This window comes from Lithobates pipiens, unplaced genomic scaffold (assembly GCF_037356315.1).
Source record: "Lithobates pipiens isolate NorthernLeopardFrog02 unplaced genomic scaffold, aLitPip1_a1.2 Scaffold_22, whole genome shotgun sequence".
NCBI classification, from domain to species: domain Eukaryota; kingdom Metazoa; phylum Chordata; class Amphibia; order Anura; family Ranidae; genus Lithobates; species Lithobates pipiens.
Genome location: NW_027507784.1, coordinates 125970139 through 125983598, shown reverse-complemented (window position 1 = coordinate 125983598; position 13460 = coordinate 125970139). Strand labels below are relative to the sequence as shown.

The 13460-nt window shown below is 49.8% G+C and overlaps 1 protein-coding gene across 8 annotated transcripts in view; it reads right to left on the bottom strand.

The window, feature by feature from the left end:
* Window positions 1–13460, bottom strand: part of AGAP1 (ArfGAP with GTPase domain, ankyrin repeat and PH domain 1) — a 601134-nt gene that overhangs the window by 347638 nt on the left and 240036 nt on the right. For 3 of the 8 annotated variants that reach the window (XM_077448226.1, XM_077448229.1, XM_077448227.1), the window contains exon 1: window positions 3863–5071. The exons of 4 other annotated variants lie outside the window; for them this stretch is intronic. In XM_077448226.1, the coding sequence (XP_077304352.1) occupies window positions 3863–4856 (994 nt within the window). In that variant the 5' untranslated portion in view covers window positions 4857–5071. Of the gene's footprint in view, window positions 1–3862; window positions 5072–13460 lie in introns of those variants that run through there. One more of the 8 variants, XM_077448230.1, reaches the window with a different exon arrangement.

The window sequence follows — 13460 nt, the reverse complement described above, 5'->3', positions numbered from 1 at the left end:
ATTATATCAGGCAATATTTTTCAAAACTGCAGAGTGTACCTTCACCCACTAGAGCCCCCTGGCTGCACAGTGTACCCTCACCCACTGGGGCCCCCTGGCTGCACAGTGTACCCTCACCCACTGGGGCCCCCGGATGGCACAGTGTACCCTCACCCACTGGGGCCCCCGGATGGCACAGTGTACCCTCACCCACTGGGGCCCCCTGATGGCACAGTGTACCCTCACCCACTGGGGCCCCCTGATGGCACAGTGTACCCTCACCCACTGGGGCCCCCTGATGGCACAGTGTACCCTCACCCACTGGGGCCCCCTGATGGCACAGTGTACCCTCACCCACTGGGGCCCCCTGGCTGCACAGTGTACCCTCACCCACTGGGGCCCCCTGATGGCACAGTGTACCCTCACCCACTGGGGCCCCCTGATGGCACAGTGTACCCTCACCCACTGGGGCCCCCTGATGGCACAGTGTACCCTCACCCACTGGGGCCCCCTGATGGCACAGTATACCCTCACCCACTGGGGCCCCCTGATGGCACAGTCTATTTTATTCAAAAGCCTTTAAGTGCCAGAAGAGAATGTATATCGTAAGATGGTAACTATGTAACTCGGGGCACCCCGAGATCAACATTTAGCAAAGAGAACAGTGCTCTCCGATTCTGGGTCTAGGCATTACTGCATGAGGCTATTACTACATATTGGTCATTTGTGTGATGAGACGATATTACAATGGCCAAAATGGTCCCCCCCCCCCCCCCAAAACAGGATTAATGAAATTATTCTACAGAGCCAGTGAATCCTTCTATTGGAAGGACAATACAGATTGCATGGAACAATGGAAGGATATTCCATGACCAGGCTATGACATTGTGTGAGCGGGTATAAAGTGCAGAACACACACGACAAACGCTGGCCAGGGTGACCCAGTAACCCACATTGGAACAAAACTGCCTCCTTCCATCCTGAGGGTCACAGACATAAGAAAAGACATCCTCCAACCACACTTCTCCAGATCCCCAGCATGAGCCAAATACCTGCATTGCACAACTGGTCACACAGCCAAATTCTACAAACATCCCGAGCTCCACACTGTGCCAAGCTGATTTATTCATTTACAATCTGCCACAAACGTATCGCCATCCACACACCAGGACCCAGTCCTCCATAATACATGTCACATCCCCTTCTCCACAGGTCACTGACAGCTGTCACAGGCCACTGCTGGGGGAGGATTGGGGAATACAACCAATGGAGCAAGCTGCAGGAGATACAACAATGAACATTGTGTATCTTCACATCTACCTCTGGAACGGATCTACAATCATGACACTGCCATCTCATCAAACATCTGTACAATGACATTCTAATGGGCTTAGCCAATAAGGTGCAGAGCAGTATACAGCAACCAATCACAGTTCATCATACAGTTAATATAAATCTGATTAATAGCTATTAGTGTCTGTGCTAAGAACATAGCTCCAAGGGTCACCATACACGTTACAATCATGCCATACAATCTCTGTGCAAACAAGGATAGATCTAACAAAACTGAGTTGTAGATGTAATACAAGGGCCTACCTAATCTATTTCAATCCCAATTCATTTGTATACAACCAGGCAGACTCTTGTACTACACAGTTGTTGGTAATAGACCAAAAACCAAAAATAGATTGTAAGACCCCTTTAACACGGAGGTGCTTTTCAGGCGCTATAGTGCCAAGTGCTTTCACATTTGAGTGGTGCGCTGGCAGGACGCTAAAAAAAGTCCTGCAAGCAGCATCTATGAGGGGCTGTAGATGCGGTGCATACACCGCTCCTAAAGCACCCCTACCCATTGAAATCAATGAGCAGTGGTGCTTTGCGGGCACTTTTAACCCTTTTTTTGGCTGTTAGCGGGGGTTAAAAGCCCCCCGCTAGTGGGTGAAAAGGGCCACAAAAACGTTGATAAAGCACCGCTAAAAATATCGGCACTTTACCGCTGATGCCCGGGTGCTACCAGTGTGAACGTGCCCTTACAGGCAAGGTCCCCATACAGTCTACATTTATTATTATACAAGATTTATATAGCACTAACAGTTTAGCGCTTTACAACACACATTTACCAACAACTTTGTAATGCAAGGGCCTGCCTGATGGGATACAAATTGAACGGATAGTTTAGGCAGGTCCTCATATTACATCATTCTGGTAAATATAAAGGAAGTTCTTGTACAAAGAGTGTAAAGTCAGATTGTAACATGTATGATGAGCTTAAGTCAGCCTCTCTCAATCTTCTTATACCGTCTCTGGAGAGCCCCTGCTAAAATTATTCTATCTACAGCTCATGGTCTAATAATATTATCAGTACGGTAAGTTGTAGAAAGAAATCTCCCTGCCACATATGGTCAGTGGAAAATTGTTCCTCTACACCAGAGATTTTCAACCAGTGTTCCTCCAGAGGTTACTAGGGGTTCCTTGAGCAATTTCTGTCCCTTGGATAAGTTCCCACTGACACCATTGATCTTTTTAGGGATCTGTTAAGAGGGTAATATATATCTTCCCACTAATCACAAGCGTAAGGAACATTCTTCCCACCAACCATCCCATTTATGTATCATGAGTTGTAGATCGAGTAATATTTAGCAGGGGTTCCCTGAGAATGGAAAGTCATTTCAAGGGTTCCCCTGCGTTGAAACGGCTGAGAAAGGCTGCACTACACTGATGGTCAGGGGGAAATATTTGACCCTACCATCACTGGTCAGGGGGAAATATTTGACCCTACCATCACTGGTCAGGGGGAAATATTTGACCCTACCATCACTGGTCAGGGGGAAATATTTGACCCTACCATCACTGGTCAGGGGGAAATATTTGACCCTACCATCAATGGTCAGGGGGAAATATTTGACCCTACCATCAATGGTCAGGGGGAAATATTTGACCCTACCATCAATGGTCAGGGGGAAATATTTGACCCTACCATCAATGGTCAGGGGGAAATATTTGACCCTACCATCAATGGTCAGGGGGAAATATTTGACCCTACCATCAATGGTCAGGGGGAAATATTTGACCCTACCATCAATGGTCAGGGGAAACTTTGACCCTACCATCAATGGTCAGAGGAAAAATTGCCCTTTCCGTCAATGGTCAGAGGAAAAATTGCCCTTTCCGTCAATGGTCAGAAGAGAAATTGCCCTTTCCGTCAATGGTCAGAAGAGAAATTGCCCTTTCCGTCAATGGTCAGAAGAGAAATTGCCCTTTCCGTCAATGGTCAGAGGAGAAATTGCCCTTTCCGTCAATGGTCAGAGGAAAAATTGCCCTTTCCGTCAATGGTCAGAAGAGAAATTGCCCTTTCCGTCAATGGTCAGAGGAAAAATTGCCCTTTCCGTCAATGGTCAGAGGAAAATTGGCCCCTGATGTTGGTTGTCAATGTTGACAGGAGGTCGGTTGACCAATGTTCACTAGTCAAGGAACCTCTACAAGCTGTGAAGGGTCTCAGGATTCCTCTGGACCTGGGTGAGGTAAAGCTACTCTAAGAAGCGGATCACGCATGAGGCCTGCAAGGGTGAGAGATCCAAAGTAGTGCCTCTCCCACTATGACATGAACTCATCCCGCCAAGACTCCCCTCCTCTGGTAGGTCAGGTCATGTGTTCTCCTGTATGCTATCTACATATCTGCAGATACACCAATCCCCCCTCCCTTCCCCTCATCACCTGGAATACAACACCTGTCAGGCACACACGGGTTGTGTAGGAAGACACCTGGACTCCCAACTGCTAACCGTCACCCTGACACAAGAGATTTCAGTGTGCTCCCAGACAGGTCCACTTATTTATGATTGCTGGGCCCTCAGCTCCTATGTACAGGGGGGGTATAAAGCACCTTTGTAGGGGGATCCATTGACGCTCTCCGAGCTGGACTGGATGTTGTCGGCAGCGGGTCTTTTGAGGCTGCTGAAGTAACTCCTGGACCTGGAGTGTCCCGTTCTAGGTGAGCGGCCCCCGGGCCCAACGAAAGATACAGGGGCCCCGTCCTTCCTGGAGAAGATCCCACTGAAGAACCTGAGCAGCCTCCTCTCCTGGCCTCTCCTGTCCATCTCCATCTGCTCGGACAATTTGGTGAGGTCACTGTTGTCCAGGGTCCGGTTCTTGCTCTTGCTGCGCTCCCACCTCTCCAGGTCGCTCAGGGGGTCGCTCTTGTTCAGCACCTCGCCCACGTCCAGAGTGTTCCTCTTGTCGGTGGTGTCGGCGGGGCTCAGGATGGACATGGGGGTCTCCCCCGGCCTGGGAGAGGGGCTGAGACAGCTGGAGCTGCTGTGGTGCTTGTCCCGGGTCAGGCTCCGGATCCTCAGCAGTTCTCCATTCCAGTGTCTGAAGCTGAAGCTTCTCCGCAGGAGGTTAGGGGGTCTCTTGTCCCAGGGGGGCTCAGTGTGGGGGGATGGGGGAGGATCTGGGGGAGTCCTCTGACTCTCTGCATCCATCTCTGGGGGAGTCCTCTCATTCTCTGGGGGGGTCCTCTCCTCTTCTGGGGGGGTCTTCTTCTCTGGGGGGGTTCTCCTCTCCCCTTCCCCCAGGGGGGTCCCCTTCTTCCTCTTCTCCTCCTCTGGGGGCTCTCGGGACCGGCTGAGTCGGAGGCGGCCCAGCTCCAGCTGTCCGGTACTGCGGGTCCTGAAATTCCGTAGTCCGGGGTGCGGGGGGAAGGTGTCGGTCTCCTCTCCTCCTCCTCCGCCGCCCTCCTCCTCCTCCGGACATCGCTCCAGCCGGCTCTCCCCCGACACCAGCTCCTTCTTCACCAGGGTCAGGGAGATCCGGTACACCGTCTTCCTCTGCGGGGTCCCCCGCTCCATCGGGGGGGGTGCCGGGTCCAGCAGATACATGGGGGAAGGAAGGCGCAGGTCTTGGTGCAGAAGGAAGGAGGGGTGCCGGGGAGCTTCACCCCCTCTCCGCGCCTCTCAGCACCCCGAGCTGCCGGCTGGACCCCGAGAACCGAGCCGGGGACGGCTCCGATGGGAACGGCATGAGGAGCCGGGAGAGCAGCGAGCGAAGCCCGCAGGAGACTGACACTGGAGAGGGGCAGACACCCGGAGACTGGGAGGGGGAGGAGACACCGAGGAGGGAGGGCGGAGACCTGGAGGAGAGTGGGAGGGGACTGGGAGGAGGGAAGGCGGAGACTGGGAGGAGAGCAAAGCCCGGGCCGGAGCTGGGGAGAGGAGACACAGCCGATACTACAATACAATCACATCGTGTCTGTCAGCTCCTCCCCCTCCTCCGATTCACAGCGATCACACCCGAAGATCGGCGCCTCATTATCTGTCCAACCCCATTCTACTGCACCGAGTATAGTGCCAACACTGACCGCAGCCATGTACAATACAAGCCGTCCCCATTCTACCCATATGAATGTCTGTATAGCGCCAACATCTTCCACAGCGCAGTACAATGTCACTTCATGCAGGACCATCCCCTCTATCCCCAAAGGACATACAATGGATCGTCTGCTCCATCCCCATAGGAATGTCTATGTAGCGCCAACATCTTCCGCAGCGCAGTACAAAGACAATCTCCTCATACTTCTCCCATCATTTATATAGCGCCAACATATTCCACAGCACAGTACAAAAGCAATCTCCTCATACCTCTTCCATCATTTATATAGCGCCAACATATTCCACAGCACAGTACAAAGACAATCTCCTCATACTTCTCCCATCATTTATATAGCGCCAACATATTCCACAGCACAGTACAAAAGCAATCTCCTCATACCTCTTCCATCATTTATATAGCGCCAACATATTCCACAGCACAGTACAAAGGCAATCTCCTAGTACTACTTCCACCATTTATATAACGCCAACATCTTCCGCAGCGCAGTACAAAGACAATCTCCTCATACTTCTCACATCATTTATATAGCGCCAACATCTTCCACAGCGCAGTACAAAGGCAAGGTGGCCTGGTCTGATGAATTTTAGAATGGTTTAGAATGGTTTGAGGAGCACAACAATGAATTTGAGATAATGACTTGGCCTCCAAATTCTCCAGATTTCAATCCAATGGAGCATCCATGGGATGTGCTGGAAAAACAAGTCCAATCTATGGAGACCCTACCTCACAATTTACGTGACTTAACCACTTTCAGACCGGACCATTTTGCTGGTAAATGACCAGAGGTCTTTTTACACTTTGGCACTGCGCTGCTTTAACTGGTAATTGCGCGGTCATGCAATGTTGTACCCAAACAAAATTTGCGTCCTTTTCTTCCCACAAATAGAGCTTTCTTTTGATGGTATTTGATTGCCTCTGCGATTTTTATTTTTTGCGATATAAACGTAAAAAGACCGCAAATTTTGAAAAAAAATGATATTTTCTACTTTTTGTTATTAGAAAAATCCAATAAACTCAATTTTAGTCATACATTTAGGCCAAAATGTATTCAGCCACATGTCTTTGGTAAAAAAAAAGTCAATAATTGTATATTTATTGGTTTGCGCAAAAGTTGTCACATCTACAAACTAAGGTACGTTTTCTGGAATTTACGCAGCTTTTAGTTTACGACTGCCTATCTCATTTCTTGAGGTGCTAAAATGGCAGGGCAGTACAAAACCCCCCCAAATGACCCCATTTTGGAAAGTAGACCCCCTAAGGAAATTGATAAGAGGCATGTTGAGCCCATTGAATATTTTATTTTTTTGCCTCAAGCGATTGAATAATGACAAAAAAAAAATGTTTTTTTTTTTTTTTACACAAAGTTGTCACTAAATGATATATTGCTCACACATGCCATGGGCATATGTGAAATGACACCCCAAAATCAATTCTGCTGCTTCTCCTGAGTACGGGGATACCACATATGTGGGACTTTTTGGGAGCCTAGCCGCGTACGGGGCCCCGAAAACCAAGCACCGCCTTCAGGCTTTCTAAGGGCGTAAATTTTTGAGTTCACTTCTCACTACCTATTACAGTTTTGAAGGCCATAAAATGCCAAGATGGCACAAAACACCCACAAATGACCCCATTTTAGAAAGTAGACACCCCAAGCTATTTGCTGAGAGGCATGTTGAGTCCATGGAATATTTTATATTTTGCCACAAGTTGCGGGAAAATTACAAACTTTTTTTTTTTTTTTTTTTTTTCACAAAGTTGTCACTAAATGATATATTGCTCACGCATGCCATGGGCATATGTGAAATGACACCCCAAAATAAATTCTGCTGCTTCTCCTGAGTACGGGGATACCACATATGTGGGACTTTTTGGGAGCCTAGCCGCGTACGGGGCCCCGAAAACCAAGCACCGCCTTCAGGCTTTCTAAGGGCGTTACAGTTTTGAAGGCCATAAAATGCCAAGATGGCACAAACCCCCCCCAAATGACCCCATTTTGGAAAGTAGACACCCCTAAATTTAGGGGTACACTAGTGAGACTAGGTAATAAATGGCGGGTGCCCTGAAACTATAAAAAAATAACTAACCAACCAGCGTCACCTGTAACAGTTATATGGTGATCACTGGTGAAAGGGTTAACTAGGGGGCAATCAGGGGGCTCTATGCGGTAGTATATGGGGGTCCCTGGCGCTATAAAAAGCTGCGGCGAACCTAAATACCTACCTGCCTAACTAGCGTCACCTGTGACACTAATACAGCGATCAGAAAAACGATCGCTTATTAGGCTGGGTTCACACTGGAGCGATGCGGGAACGCCACGAATGCGCGGCGGGTTCCCGCATCGCATGCCTCCCGGCGGCAGTTCACACTGCCCTATGCGAACTGCTGGGAGTGTCAGTGAAATGTTACTGACACCCCCAGATCAGTTCGCATATCGCAGTGCGATCTGCAAACTCGGATCGCATGGTGTGAACACCCATGCGATCCGATTCTGCTGCGGGCCAAAAAAAGGGTCCCGTGCGAATTTGCGGCGGGTGCGGCGGGTGCGGCGAATGGCTGAACTCGAATCGCACAGAGATCGGATGTGATTTGCACTGCAGTGCGGTGCGAATCACATCCGTTCTCAAACCGCTGCAATGTGAACCCAGCCTTAGTGACACTGGCGACGGGGGGTGATCACGGGGTTAAACCTTTATTGGGGGGGTTAGGGGGGTACCTTAGAACTAAAGGGGGCTAACCCTAACTGCCCTAACAGTTATTAGTCACAAATGACACCCGCCGGGTGATCAGGGGGTTAAACCTTTATTAGGTAATAAATGGCGGGTGCCCTGAAACTATAAAAAAATAACTAACCAACCAGCGTCACCTGTAACAGTTATATGGTGATCACAGGTGAAAGGGTTAACTAGGGGGCAATCAGGGGGCTTTATGCGGTAGTATATGGGGGTCCCTGGCGCTATAAAAAGCTGCGGCGAACCTAAATACCTACCTGCCTAACTAGCGTCATCTGTGACACTAATACGGCGATCAGAAAAATGATCGCTTATTAGGCTGGGTTCACACTGGAGCGATGCGGAAACGCCGCAAATCCGCGGCGGGTTCCCGCATCGCATGCCTCCCGGCGGCAGTTCACACTGCCCTATGCGAACTGCTGGGAGTGTCAGTGAAATGTTACTGACACCCCCAGATCAGTTCGCATATCGCAGTGCGATCTGCAAACTCGGATCGCATGGTGTGAACACCCATGCGATCCGATTCTGCTGCGGGCCAAAAAAAGGGTCCCGTGCGAATTTGCGGCGGGTGCGGCGAATGGCTGAACTCGAATCGCACAGAGATCGGATGTGATTTGCACTGCAGTGCGGTGCGAATCACATTCGTTCTCATAAACCGCTGCAATGTGAACCCAGCCTTAGTGACACTGGCGACGGGGGGTGATCACGGGGTTAAACCTTTATTGGGGGGGGTTAGGGGGGCACATTAGAACTAAAGGGGGCTAACTCTAACTGCCCTAACAGTTATTACAGTCACAAATGACACCAATGCAAAAAAAATAAAATAAAATTTCATTGTCAATTGGTGTCACTGTGACTGGGGGGCAGGGGTAATTGGGGGGGTGATCGGGGGGTAAAGGGGGGGTGTGAGTGTGCCTGGCATGTTCTACTGTGTGTGTAGAGTGTTGGTGCAACTCACCGATCCGCTCTCCTCCGTGTCGGAACGAAAAATACCGACACGGAGGAGAGAATACATCACTTCCTCTCCTGTGTTTACATTACAGGAGAGGAAGTGATGTCACCGGGGATTTCCATTCGTCGAGAGCGATCGCGAGGGGGTGGCCATGAATGAATGGCCGCCCCCTCACCCTGGATCGCTCTCGAAGGGATGCCGACCGCCGCAGGCACCGGGGGGGGGCCCGATCGGGCCCCCCACCCGCGGGCAGGCAGGGACTTATATATACGCCCATATGCCTGCCGTGCCATTCTGCCGACGTATATCGTCGTGCGGCGGTCGGCAAGTGGTTAAAGGATCTTCTACTGATGGCTTGGTGCCACATACCTTTAATGGACTAGTGGAGTCAATGCCTTGATGGGTCATGATGTTATGGGTGATCGGTGTATAGCTCCAACACCTTCCACGGTGCAGTATCATGTAATATCATGCAGAGACCATCTCTTCCGTCCCCATTTTACTATACTATATAATGATGAGAAGATACTCAGGGGATTATCTGCTTCATCCCCATTCTCCTGTACCCATGGTAATGTGTATATCGCCAACATCTTCCACAGCGCAGTAAACATTAGGATAAGCCGAAAAATCCCCCTATATAAATGGGATTATAAGTGACCACCAACACCACACACAAATCAAAAACATGAATATTTTATTAACAAATACAGAACAAAAGATACACATAAATACATTAAAACCAGAGGGACTACTGAGCAAACAGTGTCCCAATGGTGTAGCAAAATGTAATAAACACATAACTACATTAAAAAAACCAACCAATAAATATTAATCGTACTCTAAGCTGATGACCTCACACCCAACGCGTTTCTAGTTGCTGAAAACTTTCCTCAGGGGTGAAGAGCAAAAAGTTGGGTGGCAAGTTGATAATTCTGAGATATTAAATCAAAGATAGATGTATTGGTACCATTACATACAAATGCCTGTCATTGGTTTGTGTGGCTTTGTCCCAGACTGGTATTTGGCCATGACTACTTCCCTTTTGGTCCACCCTTCCCAATCTTCTGTGTAAAGAAAGAACGGGTTGCACAAATCTGTAGGTGCCTCAATTCTCATATACAAAAGGTTTTACTCAAAATAAGCAAAAAGGGTCAATAGGCTCAAGATTTGCAAAGAGAATGTGCCTGCAGGAGAGACTGAAGCCAGGGGCTCGGCAATGCGGCCCATAGATTAATTGACAAGTCACAGAGTGTTTCCATGTATGTTGCAAAGGGATGTAACAATGAGAATTCCACCAAAAAACTGTCCAACTAGATCTTTGTACATAAGCATACGCACCTCTCCTTGGCTAACAAAGGAAATGTATATATTCTCCCCCTGGCCATGGACAGGTATGTGGTCAGGATCTTGTCACAACACAGATTTGAAAGGGTTAGCTCACCTTAAGAAAAAAAAAAAAATATTATATATATATATATATATATATATATATATATATATATATATATATATATATATATATATATATATATATATATATATATATATATAAACCAAAAACGGACACGCTTTCCATCCCCTGATACCTGCTTGACTTACCTCCAAAGTTGTTGAGCTGTCAGCACCCCACCCCAGCGGTCTGAGGATCTGAAATCCACGCTGTTCTCCATCGTTTCTGCCAGTGCTTCCAGGATTGACTAGATGGATTCCGATCAGTCAGTGGCCAGTGCCATTAGGTTATCCATCTATAAATATGTACATTGGATCATCTCGGCCTGGTTAGGTTATGTCTGTGGAGAAGCTCTCATGCCCTCATCTGACAACTGAGGTCCTGAGCCCAATAAAGACAGGGGCGGCCTCCAGTGTCATGGGCCTAGGACCTCAGAGGAGCCACATGGCTATGTCCTCCACCGCTCCTCACGCTTGTTTACGGACATTACATGATACCAGCTTCTATTACCTCTGAAGTGTACAGAGTTAAGGGGTTGATTACCAGACATCCCAGAGTTCCTGGTCTATTCTTCAAGTAATAATATTAAGTACCCCAAAACTTCCATCTCAGCCACTTACGTACCTGATAAGACTAATCAGGGAGCCTACCAATAGACATGGCAATATTCTTAAGTCTATGGATACCAACAACAACAGGCTATATATAGGTAGATAGACTTGGATCAGTGCTTGATTTTTGACAGTAAATGTGTCCAGACAAAGAGGTAATCGGCAAGCATAAGGGGATCTTCAGATTAAAGAACTTGCGCTAAAGAAATTCTTCTACACAAAAAGTCAAAACCAACAATGCAAGTACCACCAGTCACCACCTTCTAATAAATGCCCAGCACAGGCACTAATAGGACAACTACATTCCAAATTACTAATAATAGCAATGCTTATTTAGGCTTTGAATTTTTTGTGATATTTAGTTGATGAACCCTACTACTACCTTCCTGTGAAATTACAGTTATCCTAAAATGTACCCCCCCCCCCCCCTTCTCAGCAAGCCAATTCCCTCTCACCTATCCACAATCCACAGAGATCTTGGCTGTGAGGACCTACTGCCTCTGACCCTGAAGTCTTCCAGCTGAGCTAAGAACACTCAAGCCGCGTACACACGTAGCCGTCTGTCCGACGTACTTAGTCTGGCGGACGTCCGCCAAACTGTCCGTCGGAATTTTCAAACGGGCTACTTGCCCACACACGGCACTTTTTCAGCGGACTAATACGGCGTACTAAGGCCGCCGTACTAAGTCCGCCGTACTTTAGAAATGAACGGACTCGCCCACACACGAGGAGGAAGCACGCTACCCGGCTGGCCAGGAAAGGGGGGCGAGCGAGCGCCCCCCCCCCCTCCTGAGCCGTACCAGGCCGCGTGCCCTCAACATGGGGGGTGCCTTGGGGTAGGGGGGGGCCCCAAAGCACCTTGTCCCCATGTTGATGAGGACAAGGGCCTCTTCCCGACAACCCTGGCCGTTGGTTGTCGGGGTCTGCGGGCGGGGGGCTTATCGGAATCCGAGAGCCCCCTTTAATAAGGGGGCCCTCGGATACCGGCCCCCCACCCTATGTGAATGAGTATGGGGTACAATGTACCCCTACCCATTCACCTGTAAAATAAAAGTACAAAAAAAAAACACAACACACGAGATAAAATACTTTATTGCACAGCTCCGGGGGTCTTCTCGCCGGACTCCTCCGCTATCTTCTTGTAGCTCTTTTGCTAGCGGAGGAGTCCGGCTTTCTTCCTCGCCGCCGGCCTCTTCTCCCGACTTCGGGGAACTTGTCCCCCTCTTCGGTTCTTCTGCCGGGCCACTGCGCCTTCTTATAGCTCTTTTACAGGCGGTGGCCCAGTCTTCTGTCGCCGCTGCCGCCTTCCGTTCTTCTTCTTCTTCTTCTCCTTCTCCTGGAGATGTTGACTCGACGCTCTCTCCGGCCACAATGCCAGGGACGCGCTGCGCGGCCACTTATATAGGGACAAGGGGCGGTGTCACATGGCTTTATGTCACATGGGTTGGTGTCACATGGTGACCCCGCCCCCTTACGATGTCACAGTCCCCATGTGACATCAACCCATGTGACCAACCCATGTGACATAAAGCCATGTGACACCGCCCCTTGTCCCTATATAAGTGGCCGCGCAGCGCGTCCCTGGCATTGTGGCCGGAGAGAGCGTCGAGTCAACATCTCCTGGAGAAGAAGAAGAAGACGAAGAACGGAAGGCAGCAGCGGCGACAGAAGACCGGGCCACCGCCTGTAAAAGAGCTATAAGAAGGCGCGGTGGCCCGGCAGAAGAACCGAAGAGGGGGACAAGACCCCCGAAGTCGGGAGAAGAGGCCGGCGGCGAGGAAGAAAGCCGGACTCCTCCGCTAGCAAAAGAGCTACAAGAAGATAGCGGAGGAGTCCGGCGAGAAGACCCCCGAAGACGGAAGACCCCCGGAGCTGTGCAATAAAGTATTTTATCTCGTGTGTTGTGTTTTTTTTTGTACTTTTATTTTACAGGTGAATGGGTAGGGGTACATTGTACCCCATACTCATTCACATAGGGTGGGGGGCCGGTATCCGGGGGCCCCCTTATTAAAGGGGGCTCCCGGATTCCGATAAGCCCCCCGCCCGCAGACCCCGACAACCAACGGCCAGGGTTGTCGGGAAGAGGCCCTTGTCCTCATCAACATGGGGACAAGGTGCTTTGGGGTGGGGGGGCCGCGCGCCCCCCCTTCCCCAAGGCACCCCCCATGTTGAGGGCACGCGGCCTGGTACGGCTCAGGAGGGGGGGGCGCTCACTCGCCCCCCTTTCCTGGCCGGCCGGGTAGCGTGCTTGGACAAGGGTCTGTTGTGGACTTGGGGGGGAACCCCACGCCGATTTTTTCCTGGCGTTGGGGGTTCCCCTTTAAGTCCATACCAGGCGGCGGGGCCAG